Source organism: Tenrec ecaudatus, chromosome 12, assembly GCF_050624435.1.
Source record: "Tenrec ecaudatus isolate mTenEca1 chromosome 12, mTenEca1.hap1, whole genome shotgun sequence".
NCBI lineage: Eukaryota > Metazoa > Chordata > Mammalia > Afrosoricida > Tenrecidae > Tenrec > Tenrec ecaudatus.
In genome coordinates, this window is record NC_134541.1 from 12,812,656 (window position 1) to 12,829,541 (window position 16,886).

The 16,886-nt window shown below is 54.6% G+C and overlaps 1 protein-coding gene across 1 annotated transcript; it reads right to left on the reverse strand.

The window, feature by feature from the left end:
- Positions 1 to 14,706: 14,706 nt before the first annotated feature.
- On the reverse strand, positions 14,707 to 16,686 carry CEBPB (CCAAT enhancer binding protein beta). The gene has a single exon (XM_075528551.1). The coding sequence runs from the start codon at positions 16,327 to 16,329 to the stop codon at positions 15,301 to 15,303; it is 1,029 nt and encodes a 342-aa protein (XP_075384666.1). The 5' UTR covers positions 16,330 to 16,686; the 3' UTR covers positions 14,707 to 15,300.
- Positions 16,687 to 16,886: the final 200 nt, after the last annotated feature.

Consider the following 16,886-nt stretch of genomic DNA (forward strand, 5'->3'; position numbering starts at 1 on the left):
CAGGCCTGTCGGACTCCAGCGCCTGCACACTGGCCTGGGAAGGAAGGAAGGCAAAGAGCAGGCGGAAGACAGATGGAGGTTGGCAGAGCCACCCAGGCCAGAGAGCGAGCCTCCAGGGATGAGAGCCGGCCGGCAGGGCCGCCCTCTGCCCCACTGACTCCCCTCCCCACTTGGAGATGTGATTCGTGGGCTGGCACAGTCTTTGCCAAGCAATGGTTTCACCACCCTCCAACAGGCCCTGGGGAAGCATTCATCCCGGTGAGTCCAGCCAGAGCACTGGGTGAAGGGCACGCACAACCAGGTCACCCAGGCTCAGTCAGCCTCAAACCTTGGCGCTGTCACCCACAGCTGCATGCCCTCAGGCCAGGTTTGCCACCCGCCCAAGCCCCCAGTGACCTTATGGTTGGTCCTTTGGAGCCTGGGGTACAAAGGACAGAGGTATCCATACCCACTCCCACTCACCCCACCCCACCCCACCCCATTCATGGCATGTTCCCATGGCTGTTCACACCAAGCCCCTCTCTCGTCTTACTTACTTCTTCTCCCCAACTCTCCTCTCCCTCACTGCGCCCTCATTCTGGGAGTGGTGTTTATCTTTCGTGAATGCACTGATTTCTCTACTAATGTATCGAAGTTCAACATGTGTGCAGCTCAGGACAGACCCCTGGGTGGCACGGTGTATGCTCCAACCACCCCAGAAAGGAGCCCTCGTGGCACATGAGTTCAGCGCTTGGCTGCGAACCTCAAGGCTGGCAACTCGAACCCACCCGGCACATCTGCAGGACAGAGACTTCTGGGAGAATCACAGCCAAGCGAACCCTGCGTGCAGGGCAGTTGTAGGGACATAAGATGAGACCGGGAACAGCCCTATCAAGAGCCCCGACAAAACAAACACCCTGGAGATGGGTGGCTGGCAGACACCCAGTGTGGCCTGGGAACCTGTTCCCTGGAGCTGGGCGCAAACGGCAGGGAGCACGCTATGCAGCGAGCGCCGTCCTGCTCAGACACACGGGGGCCCAGAACCCCGGGGCCAGTGAGCCAGCAAGGTGCACAAAGGGAACATTTGTGAGCTATGGAGCTCCGTGAATTCCCGTGTGTGTGTGTGTGTGTGTGTGTGTGTGTGTGTGTGTGTGTGTGTGTGTGTGTGTAAACCAGCCCCATCAAGACAGAGCTACTGTAGCAGCCTGGAAGATTCCTCTGGGCTGTCTTCCCAGGCAAAAATTCCTCTCCTGGGAAGTCCAGGTGGTGCTGTCCACACAAGGGCAGCGGTTCAAAACCCACTAGTGACTTTGCGGGAGAAAGAGGAGGCTACCTGGCCCCGTAAAGATCTGCAGCCTTGGAGACCCTAAGAAGGGTCGTTATGAATTGGAGTTAACTCCTTGGCAGTGGGTCCGGTTTGGTTCTGTTCCCTCTGGGGGTCTTCCACTCCCCTGACTTCTAGATTCGCTTGATCTGGTTTTGAGCGTCAGAGTGGAGGAATTGGCATCAAGCTCTGAAGGCTCACGCACAGCGTGCATGCATGCGTCAACAGTGGGCTTATTTGTATTCCATTGTGTGGATGGGCCACCATTTTTTATCTGCTGCCTTGCTGGAAGACACTGGGGCTTGGGACTATTCGAAATAAAACTGCTATGGGTGTGCTTATTGGGTTTTCCATTTCCCTTAGGTATATTGAAGGTCGGCCTTTTACTTTTGTTTTGTATATGTTTTGGTATCATTTCAACTTCACAGAACAAGAAGCAGCAGCAAGTACTGTTGGGCATGGAGCGTCAGGCAATGTGGTGGCAGTGCTTGGCTGGCCCTGGCTAGGGTGCCCGGCAGCCACCTGCGTGGAGCCTCGCATCAGGGGGGCCCAAGAAAAGCATTAGGAGAAAGAAGGGGTTCATTCCCTGGTGGCCCCCACGGTCTCCTGAAGGAGGACAGATAGGGCTTGCTAATGAGACCGAAAGAAAACTGGTGTGCAGGAAGACAGTCCTGATTCTGGTTTCAGAAGACAGGACATCTGAAAAGATCTTCTGACGTGTCTATGCCTTACTATCCCCTCTTGAAACAAAGCAGGGGCTGTAATATCTGAGACAGTAGGGACCTTCCCATGGGGATTAGTCAGCTCTTCTCTTCCCCAGAGGCCACTCTGTCCTGCATGGAAGTAGCACACATTTGGCTCATCTCTGTTTCCTAACAGGTTTGGTAGATACAGGAAGACATGTTGTGATTTGGGGACATTTTGATCTTCTGGCTCTGCACCCTGCAGTTGGGTCCCCTCTGCCTGACCTTCGGGTTTTGAACTGCACAGCACCCACCAGCACGCTCTTAGTCAAGGACCCACTCCATGGTTCCGGGGCAGGCAAATGGCAGATGCACAACAGTGGCCCCTGAGTGTAACCAAGGTGTCCCTTTCAGACCGAGGATGGATAACGAACGTGCTGGATTGTTACTCACTGGTGAGCCAAGTTCTCTCTGCTCGGCTCTTCAGCAGACTCTACGAAGGCGATGGACGAGATGGAATTAATGAGAGGACAAATACAATGAGCATCACCACCAAAATTGAAGCTAGAGAATCTGAAGATGGAGAGCCAATGATATTTTTTAGGCATTTTATTGAGGGCTTGTACAACTTCATCACAATCCAGCCATCCATCCATGGTGTCAAGCACATTTGTACATTTGTTGCCAGCATCAGTCTCAAAACATTTGCTTTCTACTTGAGCCCTTGGTATCAGCTTCTCATTTTTTTTCCTTCCCTCCCCCACCCTCCCTCCCTCACGAATCCTTGATAATATATAAATTTTTATTATTGTTTCATGTCTTACACTGACCAATGTCTCCCTTCACCCACTTTTTTGTTGTCTGTCCCACAGGGAGGGGTTTATATGTAGGTCATTGTGATCGGTTCCCTCTTTCTCCCCCCACCTTCCCCTTCCCCTCCTGGTATTGCTACTCTCAGTATTGGTCCTGAGGGGTTTATCTCTCCTGGATTCCCTGTGTTTCCAGCTCTTGTCTGTACCCATGTACATGTTCTGGTCTAGCCAGATTTATAAGGTAGAATTGAGGTCACGATAGTGGGGGAGGAAGCATTAAAGAACTAGAGGAAAGTTGTATGTTTCAACGGCGCTATACTGAACCCTAACTGACTCATCTCCTCCAGAGAGCAAATGAGCTTAAGAATATTCTATCATGAGGTATTTTTATTTGACTAATAACAAAAACCTCTATATGTGTCTCTCAGACACCACAAAGCAGCTAACAGGGAGTTAGGGTCAAACAGATGCTTGTTTTTGATGCTTGGTCTGCCATAGTTCAGTAGTTCTGAGTGTCCTTTGTTAAAATAGGACAATTTTTGGATTTTTTTAATTATCTGGGAAAAAATGTCAAGCTGGTGAGTTTTGTGACCTACCAAGTGTTCACTTAAAAAGAAAACAAAGATATAAGCGAGTGACTAACATTTAAGATGATGTTACAATGGCAACGACAACAAAAAACATGTGATCCATCTTGTACTTTTGATTGTTGCTCGAATAAAAGGTGTGTGCAAATGTGTGAGGAAAAAATGAATAACAAGTAGCAGTGCATGGGACTCGGATCACCCTTCCAGCGCCGCGAACAACCAGAAGAAAAAACACATCTGGGCTGGAAGATGTGTCCACAGAATGCTCCTGAGAAGTCGGGAGGCTAAGACTGCATCTCACATACCTCGGACATGCCGTGAGGAAGAAAGTGCCTGCAGATAGATAGATAGATAGATAGATAGATAGATAGATAGATAGATAGATAGATAGATAGATAGATAGATAGATAGATAGATAGATAGATAGAACGGTGGATCAGACAATACCATCATTGAAAGGCATTGATCCTTCTGTGAGCTTCCTTATTCAATGTCCGACTTTCACGGACACAGGAGGCCATTGAAAGCCCTGCGGCAATTGGGTCCCAAGCAACTTCATCTGCCAGGTGACACCCTTGTCCTTGAGCTCCTCAACAAAGCCGAGTGCAGAGTGCCCAGTGCGGTACATCACCTTCTGTCTTTATAAACCACTTGGAGAAGGGGAGAAGATTCTGGGATCTGTGCAGACCTCCGAGGAAGGGAAATTGGAATCTTCGGGGAGACGTGAAAGGGAGACAGGCCTTTCACGGCAAACCCTACCGTACTCTGAAATGTGAACCAGGCCTCCGTAGGATGTATTCAAATGCATCATACACGCTTTGTACCTGTGGTCAGGAGAGAGCAGTCCTTGGAGAAGGACATCACACGGGGTCAAGTGGAGGGGCAGCAAAAAGAGGAAGCCCTTCAAGGCAGTGGATGGACACTGTGGCTGCAACAATGAGCTCAGGCGCAGGACCAATTGTGAGGATGGCACGCATGGACCAGGCTGTGTCTCCTTGCGTTGTGCACACGGTTGACCTGAGTCAGCACCCACTCCATAGCACCCAACAGCTTTCAAATGAAATACAACCTTAAAAAGAAAAGCTCACGGGTGCCCTGTTGGTGGTTGTGCTCGGACCGAGGTCATCTGCCAGCAAGGGAGCACAGCGGGGCAAGAAGGGGCAGCAACAGAAAATTGATTCTATCCAGGGGATTGGTCGCCTAAGTAAATACAGGTAGCATGATAGGCACTGGGTTTGTCCCTGTCGAACTTAGTGTTGCAAATATAGGAAAAGAACATTAAATCGAATTGTGTGACACTGGCCTGGAATTGGCCTTCAGTCTGAATCTAGAGTCTGATGGTCCGTAACTACAGAGAGCTCAAGGCACAAGTGTGTGTGTGTGTGTGTGTGTGTGTGTGTGTGTGTGTGTGTGTGTGTGTCTAGGAGCCTTCAGTTCCTAGTTCTGGTCACGGAAACTGCCGGGAGTCATGATGCCCCGTGAGCCCTGAGCACACCACGTGCCAAGACCTTGGTTGCTACCCACCATTGTCCATGACCAGTGGTTCCAGGACTGGGGCAGAGAATGTGCAGAATGAGCCTGGGCAGACTCTGAGTGTCAGAGAAAACGAAGGGCTCAGAGCGGGTGAAAGCAAGCGTGAAGGGGCTCCCGCTCCCAAACGTCTAATGATAAGTGATAGCAGCCAAATAAATCCAAATAAATACTAAATTGCAACCCACTGAATACAATCTTTTTTAAACCCACTATTTTTGTGGTTACTAGGACTGGTCATTAGTCCATGGTGATAAAAAATAAATGAATAATTGAGAGTTTAATGAGGAACTGCATATTTGCATCACTTTCAAGTGCCTCCCCACAAAATACTCACTAATTACAACTTTATGTGGGGGGGGGGAGCATACGTTTATGGAGGGAAAACCCAGAAGACACCTCCTCAAGGTAAACATCACCAGCCACTGGGCACATGGCCACCTGTGTCACCCGATGGAACATCAGGACAAGACCCAGCACCACCTGCTTTTGCTGCCAAGGACTAGTGGGCTGATTCTAACCATGCAGAAGCACCAGCCAGACTCAGAGTAGGGACCTGCCACAAAACGACTGGCCTGCAAGCCTCACAAAGGGTCAAGGTCATGAAGGTCCAGGCAAGTCTGAGAAACTTTCCCAGATGAAAGGAAACTATGGAGGCATGGTATGAGAAACCATGGTGGTGTAGTGGGTTACAAGTCAGGCTGCCAACCACAAGATCAGTAGTTCAAGACCACCAGGTGCCCTCTCTGCTTCTGTAAAGACTTACAGCCTCAGAAGCCCAGAGGAGCAGGTCTAATCTGCCCTGTGGGGTCAGTGAGTCAGAACTGCTTGGATGTCAGTGGATCGGGGGCACAGAGGCTCGGCAGCCAGAAGAGACACCGGAGTCCTGTTTACCACAAAGGGCAGCGGGTGAGATGCGAATGGGCTTCTGAAATAGATGGAAACGCATCACATTCATTACCTGGAGGTCATGTCTGCGTGATGGTTTTGTAGGAAAATGTTCTTGTTTGAAGGGAAAAGTGGAGAGGTGGCAAAAACAAAAAGAGGAAGGCCCTCACGGAGACGGACTGACGCAGTAGCTGCAACAATGAGCTCGGGCATAGCAAGAGCGGGCAGGACGGCGTAGGACCAGCGTGTTTCGTTCTGTGGTGCACAGGGACGCTATGAGTCAGAGCCATAGTAACTGGATGGCACCTAACAACAACAACAACAACATAGGGAAAGATATGTAAGACATGACAAAATAATAATTTATAGATTATCAAGGATTCATGAGGGAGGGGGAAAATGAGGAGCTGATACCAAGGGCTCAAGTGAAACACAAATGTTTTGAGAATGATGAGGGCAACAAATGTACAAATGTGCTTGACACAGTGGATGGATGTATAGATTGTGATAAGCGTTGTACGAGTCCCCAATAAAATGATTTAAATATAGGTAGTATATATGATGTAAAATAATATAAATAATAAAAATATAATATATATATATATCTTTGTTTAAAAAAGAACTCGAGAGCAAGAGGCCAGCCATTATTCTCAAGTAATTCAGGAAGGGAAAAAAGTTCTCTGTGTTGTATTGATAGCTTTCCTATAAATTTGAGATTGCTTCCAAATGAAAAACAGGGCGGGCGGTGGGGGTGGAGTGAGGCTGTGGGGGGCGGGGCGGGTGGACTTTACAGAGTTCGTAGGAAAATTGTAAGAAGCAGAGATCATGAGTAGACTGTCAGCAATATGGATTAAAACGTGCTCGACACTTCCTGTGACTCAACAAGGCACAACCCCAACCAAAATACGGACCCAGATTTCACCAGAAGTCGTGCGCCCAAGAATGCTCATGGCAGCCCCCAAAGAGCCAAACAGCCGGAACCATCCCAAGGGGCCATCCGCCATAAAATGGGCAAGTGAGTAGTGAAGAATGTTCTGGAATTGTTCTGGGTAACACAGAGGAATTGGAAGCATCAACCATTGGGATGAGTCTCACAGCTACAACGATCAATGATAAAAGACAGCCACGGAAGGGTGGACACTGTGAGATCCCGCTTATATCACATGTAGACAGAGGCTCAATTAAGGTAGGCTGCAAGAATCCAGCAGCTCGTGTGTGGGTCCACCAAGGAAATCCCTTTGTTGTGCACACTCTACTCTGTGTGTATATCTCATTAATGACCCCCACCAAAATAAATGGTTGTTTTCTCAGTCATCTAACACAATGGTCTTCCTGTGGGCCCATGGGACAGAGAGCAGCCACATTGGTGGGGGAGGGTGGAAGTGGGGGCTATTAGAAGCTGGAATGGATTTGGGGAGCAGGAAGAAAGGGGGTGGGGAAGTAAAACAGAATGCAGCCAGGCCTTGCAAGGCCCAATAACTGAATTTTGAGACTAAAGAAAAAAAAACCGCAGTGAACCCATCGCCATCGCATCCATTCCCACGGGGGGTGACTCCACAGGCCAGAAGTGTGCCTCATGAGGCTTCAGTGACTGACTTTTGGAATTCCAGGCCCTTCTGCCGAGGTGCCTCTGGGCAGATTTGCAGCTGAGCATGTTAACTGTCCACACACCCAGAGACACCGTAGGAAGGAAAGAGTCCCCTTCCCTTTGTCCCTCACCATCCCTCAGCAAGCAAGCAGGTGACCAGTCCCATTTGGCAGTTGAGGACTGAGACCGGCTTCAATACTGGAGCCCAGGTGGCTGACCTCCACACCAGTTCTCTCTCTCCTACACAGCCTACTGACCCGCCCACCTGGCTCCCTAAGGCGCCACCCTCCTCCCTGAAGGTGGGCATCTGAGGACAGCTATAAAAATACATGCTCGCCCTGGCCCAGCTCTCTGACTCATCTCTCAGAGAGCCCCTGCTGGGCTGGCCTCAGGCAGGCTGGCCTTAGGCAGGCTGGCCAACGCCAGGGCCCAGTGGAGCTGATGATGGATCTCATACAGGAGAGGGGGGGGGGGGCAGGATTCATCTGGTCAGCAGAGGGGTTTCCAGTCCTTCCAAGGGCCTGGATCAAGCCTGTCCTGATGCACACTGAGATTTCAGAGCCATGGGCAAACTCTCTGAGCAGGGTAGGTAGAAGAATCTCCAGAGAGCGCATCTCCAAGAACTGCACACATCATGAAAATGGGTTAAAAAAAAATCTTTCCGCAACATCTGCAGGAAAAATGTTTCTCCAAGCAATGCACAGCCCACCCCCTACTTCTGAGCTGATGGTCAGTGGTGTCCGTAGCGCATTGCCGGACCAGGAGGCCCGTAGGCATGTAGGCCTGACTAGAAAGCGGGTCACGAAACAACCACAACAGTTGATTCTGTTGTGGCAAATGTATCTGCTAGAAATAGGTATGACTTCCAGTGTACACCCCACCCCCTACCTCCATACCCCCACCCCCCGCCCAAGTCACGAGACCCCAAGAAACAGAAGTTTATTCTTCTCTCAAATAAGCAAGCCCCAGCAGACAAGGGCTGATGTGGGGGCCCCCTTCTTGGAGGGCCCCAGTGTCTTCTGTCATTGGTTCCCCCCTCTTTCAGCGTGTGACTTCCAAGGGGTAAGTTTGTCTCATGGTCCAAAGTGACTGCTGAAGTTCCAGCCATCACGTCTAAGCTCCAGGCAGGAAGTAGGAAAGAGTAGGGATGGGGAGAGGGGACCCAAAAGAAATGTGCCTCCTCCCCAGTCGGAGCCAGCCCCCTTTTAAAGAGCTTTGCCAGAACACGTGGTGACAGCTTACATTTCTATCTCACCGGCCATCCCTAGCTACAAGAGAAACTTGGAAGGGCAGTCTCTTAGTGGGCCACTTGCTTCCAGCAATGGGAGAAGCTCACTGCAAGAAGGAAAGGCAGTGCAGATGTTCCATCGGCAATGTGGGGCACACAGAGATACCCGGGAAATGCACGGGATGAAAATCACGAAGGCAGGAGCAGCCACCGAGTAGCAGGGCTCTCGACAATCACCCTGGGGAGCTTTGTCACCTGTCTGTTACAAATGGGGACACTGAGGCCCAATGAGGTAGGTTCACTTACCCTAAATTGCACAGCCAGAATATGGTATGGTCAGAGGTAGAATCAAAAACCAAGTTCACTGCCTTCGAGGTAGAGGACAGGGTAGAACTGCCCCTGTGGGTTTCTGAGACTGTTACTCTTTATGGGAATAGAAAGCCTCACCTTTCTCCCATGGAGTGGCTGGTGGTTTCAAACTGCTGGTCTCATGGTTAGCAGCTCAACACATAACCACTACATGACCAGGGCTCCTTAGAAGTCGACCAGGCAGTCTAATACTAGGATCTGAGCACACCAAAATGAGAATCATAAGCGCAGTGGCCAGGACCAGTGAATACTTCTTGGCTGTGTGTGGTGGTTACTCTGAAGGTATGGCACAGATGAACTCACTGGATACTTGGAGCGCACCGAGCCGCAGGTCCCAGCATGGCCCCCGTGTTTACAAACAAGAAAACGGAGGCCCAAAGAGGTGACATGACTTGCCTACAAGCACACCGCAAGTGTCAACCGTGTTTATTTCTGGAGAGTGGAATTTAGGGGTGCTTTTTAGTCCCTTCTTCTACAGAGACTCTGCCTTTCCTAACTAGCCACCCCCATCATTCATTGCTTTGGAAAATCAAAGAAAAAAAATAACACCTCCTCTGGGGTCCCTGGCCAGCCCTGTCCTCTCCAGCCTTGCTCCCCTCTCCCTCTCTCCCCAGTGCCCTCTCCCCTGCAGTCACTCTTCCCCAAAGAACTCTCCCTCTCTTGGCTCTGGGCCTTTGCTCCTGCTGTAGCCTCCTCCTGGCATGCCCTTCCCCTCATTCCTGCCCGCTGAATAGCTCCTGAGGCTCCAGGACCTGGGTCAGAGGCTGCTGGCCCACAAGGCCCAAGGACCCCGCAGGCAGCTCCTTGCCCTCTGCCTCCTCTTGAGAGCTCAGGAGCCTGCTTTGTGCCTGCCTCAAGCTTGTCAAGGGCTTTCTGGGTACCAGGTCCTGGCAGGGATACCCTCATTCCTTCTCAATAACTTCCCTCAGCCCTGGCCTGGGGGTCCTGTCCACCCCTTGGCCTCCTCTCCCTGCCTCCTCCACCCCTGCCCTGACTCCACTTCAGTCTGGCTGGCTTCCCCATCTTCCTGCTACATCCAGGGCTCAGCCCTGACCATCCAAGGTCTTTGCAGATGCTCTCTCAGCACCCCTCCTGTCACCCCTTACCCACCACACACACACTTTATCACAATCTGAAATTAGCGTGTTGAGTTGCTGGCGTGTACACTGCGCATCAAAGATCCCTAGTACAGCAATAAGCACTTGGCTGCTGACGGGAAAGTTGACTGTTGGAACCCCCCCCCCCCCCCGAGGGGGTGGGGCTCTGAAGGAAAACAGCCTGGTGACCTGCTCTGGTCAAATGTCACAGCCAAGAACACTCCCTGGACGGGGTCTGCTCTGTCACACAGGGTCACCGCAATGTCCCCACTTCCATCACTGAGCTCCAGCCCTGTAGTGTGGCCCACAACTCTCCGTGGATACAGGTTGAGGAAGTGGCAGGGACCCCTCTCAGCTCACAGGTGAGGAAGCTAGGCCTCTCAGTAAGGGAAGACAGGTGCTTGGAAGGTGTGACCATCTGTTCCTCCCCGGCTAGGTCCAGAGGAAAAGGGCTGAGCTCAAGGCTCAGGAGGACCTGGATTCAAATCCCAAGCCTGTTGTTCTCTGGATGAGTGAGATTCTCTCTTACAGCCTCAGGGCCTCCTACCCCTTGCCTTCAGGACACCTGGCTTCCCCAGGGTGTGCCTGCCCCCAGCTGCCCACACTCCCCTGCACAAAGCCATAGTCAACACTGCATTGAAAACCTCCCAAGGAGGCCTGCTGGCATTAGGTAGGCTGCCAGCTCTGGCCTTCAGGATCTAGGTCATCCAGGAGGTCAGCCTGATTGACAGCACCTCAGGTGGGGGCAAGGCAGGACAGCTGAGCAAATGAGAAGTTTGGGGACTAGGGCAGAGGCCTGTCCGGTTCACATGTGAGCGGGGTGTTCTCACCTCAGCCACTCTCCAGTCCTTGAACAAGAGGCTTTACCTACCCGTGCCTCAGATCCCCCATCTGGGGGTGGCGGTGGGGGGAGAGCACTGATCATAAATGTCCCCCGTGTCACCAGGCAGCTGGAAGGAGTAAAGCCCTCATGATGGTGCTTGGGGTGGACTGGGGTCTTCCCATCCCTACTCAGGGTCACCTCTGAGGAATGGCCTACCCAGATCACCCCTCCCCACTCCCCTTCTCCAGATCTCTGATCCCCTGTGATTGCGGAGTTCCAGTTACTGGATAGTCCGTGCCTGTCTCCCCTTCCCTGTCAATTGTTCCCTCCACAAGAAGACAAACATTCTCCCAGCCCCCGCCCCCCACCCCCGTCCCGTCACTCAGCACAGCTCTGGTACCCAGGAGGTGCTCATCCAATGCTTGTCGACATCAGTGGGATGTGCACTGAGCGGGTAGCAGTCTGGCGGTGAGGGAAAGGCAGCAGCAGATGAGAACGCGTTTTTGAGGGTTTCCAGGGGAAAGTGCTCCTCCGCTTTCACCCCACCCCCATCCTCTGGGCCCCTGCTCTCTCCCATTCCGACTTTGGCCATGTCTCAGCTGTACACCTTTGGGCAGGTCACCTCCCCTCCCTGAGCCTGTTTCCTGAGCAGGAAAATCCTCTGCACAAAGGCTGGTGAGCTGATTCAGTGGGTGGACACCCTTCCCCCCGCCCCCCACCCCGGGCCCAAGACCCTGGCCTGGCAGTGGCTTCCCACTGGCTCTCATTTCCCACACCCACTTTTCTCCCCGGTAAGATCCAGAGCAAAGGCCTTCCCTCCATGCCAGCCCAGGAGGGAGATTGTGTGAGACAAGGAGATGTGATGGTGTCTGGTCGCCAGCTTACCTGTCGCAAAGGAAGGATTGTTGGGCTGAGGCTCTCAACCACAGCTGGGTGACATCCGGTGCCCCTCTCCTTCGCCAGCCTCAGTGGTCAAATCCACTAAATGGGTCTGTGGCTAACATGACCAGTCTTCTCAGGTAGTTGCATCTGAGCCAAGGGCTCAGAGTGGTGCCTTGCCCATCACAAGCGCTCGACTCAAAGCCACTGTTGATACAGGGCACACTGGTGGTGCCATGGTTAAGCACTCTGATGCGAGTCTAACTGAAAGATCATTACTTCAAACCCTCATGCCACACTGAGGGAGGAAGATGTGACAGGTGACTTCCCTAAAGGCTCCAAGCCCCACGCAGTACCACCAAGTCGAGTCCAACTTGCAGGCACCCTGGCGGTGTCGATCGCCCCAAGGAGTTTACGAGGCTGCAATCTTTAGGGAAGTTGGGTGTCCCATCGTTCTCCTGAGCAGTGGTTGGTGGGTTTGAACTACCAACCTCTCCATGAGTAGCGGTTGCTTTAACTGCTGGGCTCTCCATAAAGACAAGAGTCTTGGAAACCCTGCAGGGGGCTGCTCCTCTGTTCTGTCTCCTCATGACAAGTCACATGGGCTTGCTGGCAGGGGTGGCTTGTCATTGTTCCTCCAGGCTCCTCTCTAGCCTCCTGAGTTCTTGTGACCCTTCACCCCACCCACTCTCTTCCCCTGCCCTCCCCCCGCCCGCCAGACCTTCAAGTGTGCTCACCCCTCCTCCCACTCACAACCAAGGCGCACATCTCTTGGGTGACTCCCCCATAGGGATGTCAAGTCCTTGTGACACAACCCTTTTCCCATGCCTCCCATCAGGCCACTTTAGACCACCAGCTAAGCCCCCACCCTGCCAATTAGCCATGTGTCCCCAGCCCTCTGGAGGGGCAGTCAGAGGGACTAGAGTTCAAATCCCCTTTCTGTTGCTTCCAAACTGTGAAACTGTGGGCATGTCGCCTTGTTTTGGCACTTGGGGTACCTGGACTCTGGGCAGAGCAAGGAGCCCAGGAAAAGGGCCCAGATGTGGGGTCCAGGGGTAGAACTACATACCTAGCTGCTGACCCCAACCCTTGCTGGGAGTCTTGGGGGAGGGACGGGGTCAGATAGTGTTCTGTTACCAGCTGTACCCCAATTCAGCCTAGAGCCCTACTCTTGAGGGCCTCCGCTTCTTTTAGAACCTGGGCAGAACACCTTCCAGGAAGTGCTGATGTAGGTTAAAGGAAGCTGTGTGTGTGTGTGTGTGTGTGTGTGTGTGTGTGTGTGTGTCTCAAACTGGGTGCAACGCTGGCTTTCATGCAGCAGGAGTCTGGGGAGGGCACAGCTTGCCCAGATGTTCCCTTCCTACATCCTGTGTCTCCCTGTAAAATGGGTTGAACCGAAGTCACCCGGGAGCCCTAAGGGAAGGGGAAAGTCAATCGCTAGCTCATTCACCAACTCTGTGGAGGGAGAGTTCACCTGAAAATGAGATGCGTTCCCTGCCCCCAGTCCAGGTGGGAAAGATAACCTATCTCCTTCCCTAGGTCCAGCCCCGAGCTGTGCCGCCTCAGCATGGGGCCTACAGGACAGGGCAGAGGCCAACCAGGGGCCACAGAGGGGCAGGGCTGAAGTGAGGTTCTGGAAGACACAGGGAAGGCTGGTCCTCTCCAGAGGTGGCTGTCTCTGTCCCCTGGCCCACCCGGACTCCCACAGGAAGTCACATCAGCGGCTGTTCCCAAGACCCCAGGCTGCCCTGTGAAGCCCTTCACCACACCATCAGCTCCCACCGCCCTCTTCCTAAACCAGCTTCTTGGCCACAGAGACCTGGCAGCCAAAGGCGCTCCACAGCCATAAACACCAGCCTAATAATAGCACCCACCACCCCAAAGGCTGCGGTTTCAATGAGACGGGGCGGGTCAAGGGTTTACTGGAGTCTGGCCCCTGGCAAGCGCTGGCCACACTCGGCTGCCGTCAGGACAGGGGTGCCAAATGCCAGGAACCTCCCAACGAAAAATAATAACAAGAGCAAAGGCTTATATAACACCTCCTGCGTGCCAGGCACCATGGGACTCCAACATGCATCCACTCACCTGCCATCTAGACCCTCACCTCTCAGGAATGTGGTCCAGGGCGGGTAGGAGGGGTGATGGTAAGGGGTAGCAGAGGGCAGGAAAGCTGGAGCCTCGCCAGGGCTAGTTTCTATCCTGAGGAATTGGGAGTAGCGGCTACAGGTTCAAGCCTGGGCTCTGCCAACTCTGCAGGCAGGTAAAGCCAGGCCTGTGTGCACATCTGGGCCCTGAGGGCCTGTGGCAAATCCCCAGCCCCCAGGGAAGGCTAAAGATGTGAGGACCCCTTCAGGCCCTTGCTCCACCTGGCCAGGCTTTCCCCTCCCCCGCACAGTCGCACCAAGGTCCCCCTCTTCAAAAAAGTACTCCCAGTGTTTTTTAAAACACCGGAAGCACTGTACTTAGAGACGGGTACCCTTCCTATAGCCCAATCCTATGTCACCTGCACGGTCCCTAAACACAGTATGAGGGTCACAGGCCTGGCCCTTAAGGGCCGAGCTGACTGGCAAAAGCACCCATACCCTCCAAGTAGGGATCTCAACCACCGGTCCCTAACACCCAGGGGTGCTGAGTCACCCCAAAAGCCTGACCCAGTACTTTCCACCCCCAAGCCTGGCTCTCCCAGCTCTGAACAGACTTGGAGGTGGGAGGTGGGGTGGCGGGGTGGTGGAAATAAACCCCAGCTGCAACACCCCCACCCAGCTGCCAAAAATAATACTACCAGCCCCCACATCAACATAACTGTCCCTTTACCCCCCCCCCAATGCCAGAAAAGCCAAAATCCAATCAATCCAAAATAAAGGGGGAAAATCGAAAGCCAACTACTGCCCCCAAAAGGCTTTTTTTTAAAAACCAATCTCAAAAAAAAAAAAGTTTATTAAAAGTGTTCTTACTTAATGCTTGAAACGGAAAAGATTCCCAAAATATACAGACGCCTCTTTTCTCATAGAAATAGATTATTTTTTATAATACAAAAAAAGGCAAAAAACCAACAACAACATCAACAGCAACAACCCCGTAGGAACATCTTTAAGCGATTACTCAGGGCCCGGCTGACAGTTACACGTGGGTTGCGTCAGTCCCGTGTACACACGCGTTCAGCCACGTTTAAACCGATTGCATCAACTTCGAAACCGGCCCGCCCGCCGGCGCCGGGAGAGGGGGCCGCGGGAGAGTAGAGAGTTTATCATTCATCTGTACACATATAGACGTCTCTTCTTTAAATAACACCACGGACGGGCACCCCGGGTGCATGTGCGGTTCGTTTGGACAAAAAAATAGATATATATAATAAAATATTAAAATTACCGACGGAACCCCGCGCTGCCAAGCGCCCCAGTGCCAAAGTTTTGCCGGCGCCACCAGGGGCGGAGGCGGGAGCGCGGCGCTCCCCGGAGTCTCGGCGGCCGCGCGGAGGCCGGCCAGCAGGGGGGCGCGCGCGCGGGGGCCGCGCTAGCAGTGGCCGGAGGAGGCGAGCAGAGGCTCGGGCAGCTGCTTGAACAAGTTCCGCAGGGTGCTGAGCTCGCGCGACAGCTGCTCCACCTTCTTCTGCAGCCGCTCGTTTTCGGCCGTGAGCTCCAAGACCTTGTGCTGCGTCTCCAGGTTGCGCATCTTGGCCTTGTCGCGGCTCTTGCGCACCGCGATGTTGTTGCGCTCGCGCCGGATCTTGTACTCGTCGCTGTGCTTGTCCACGGTCTTCTTGGCCTTGCTCTTGACCTGCGAGGGCGCCGGCGCCGATCCCGGATAGCAGGCGGGCGGGGGCGCCTTGGCGTCGGCGGGGCTCGGCGTGCCGGGCGGGCTGGACGACGAGGACGTGGAGAGGCTCCCGCTGCTGCCGCTCGGCACCGCCTGGTAGCCGAGGTAGGCGCGCAGCGCGTACGGGAAACCCGCCGCCGCCATGCCTGCGGCGCCGCCGCCCGGCGCCCCGGCCTCCTCCTTCCGCTTGCAGTCCGCGGGCTCGAAGCCCGGCTCCGCCTTGAGCTCGGCGGGCGGCGGCGGGGGCGGGGGCGGCGGGTGCAGGGGCGCGAAGCAGCCGGGGTGCAAAGCGCTCTTGGCGGGCCCCAGGCGCCCCAGGCTCACGTAGCCGTACTCGGCCGCCTTCTTGCAGTTCTTGCCCCCGTAGTCGTCGGAGAAGAGGTCGGAGAGGAAGTCGTGGTGCTGCCCGGAGGAGGCGGGCACGGGGGCGGGCGCGGGCGGAGCCGCCTCGAAGGTGTCCGTGGCGGGCGCCGGGGCCTGCGGCGCGCCCAACGGCTCCAGGTACGGGCTGAAGTCGATGGCGCGCTCGTGGTCGCCGATGCTCCCCAGCTCGCCGGCGGGGGGGCGCGGCCCGGGCCTGGCCGCCGGGGGCGCGTGGGCCGCCTTGCCGTACGCAGCAGCCAAGCAGTCCGCCTCGTAGTAGAAGTTGGCCACTTCCATGGATTTAAAGGCAGGCGGCGGAGGCAGGGGGAGACATGCTGGGTCCCAGGCCACCAGGCGTTGCATGAACGCGGGTGCCCGGGGAGGGGGCCTGGGACTGCCCGCTCCGGCCGGCCCGCAGGTGGCGCGGCCTCCTAGCTCTCAGCTGTCGCCGCCGCCGCCGCTGCTGTCCCCGCCGCTGTCGCTGCCGCTGCCGGAGTGGCCACTATTAGTGCGGGGACTGGCAACTGGACCCTTGCTTGGGTCCCCTTCCCGGTCCCGTGCGCGGCTCTGACTCGCTAAAGTTTGTCCAGAGCGCGGTTATTTATAAGGCGGCCCATGGCAACGGCTGCGTCACGCTTGGAGACTGCCCCGGCCCCTCCCGCCGCCGCCGCCGCCAGCGCCGCCGCCGGGACGCGGAGTCCACGGCCGCCCGAGACCCTGGAGCAGGCGACAGCGAGGCGCGGCGGCTGGGCTCCGGCCCGTAGCACGCCCTCGGGGGTCCCCTGGCTGCGGGGGGCGGCCTCACCCCCCACCCCCGTCCTCCCCCACCCGACAGCCCTCGGGGATTGGGAGCGAGAGGGGGAGGCGCGACCCCGCCCCCGGACCGCCCCGCTGGGCTGGCGGCAGCTCTGGGAGAAGGG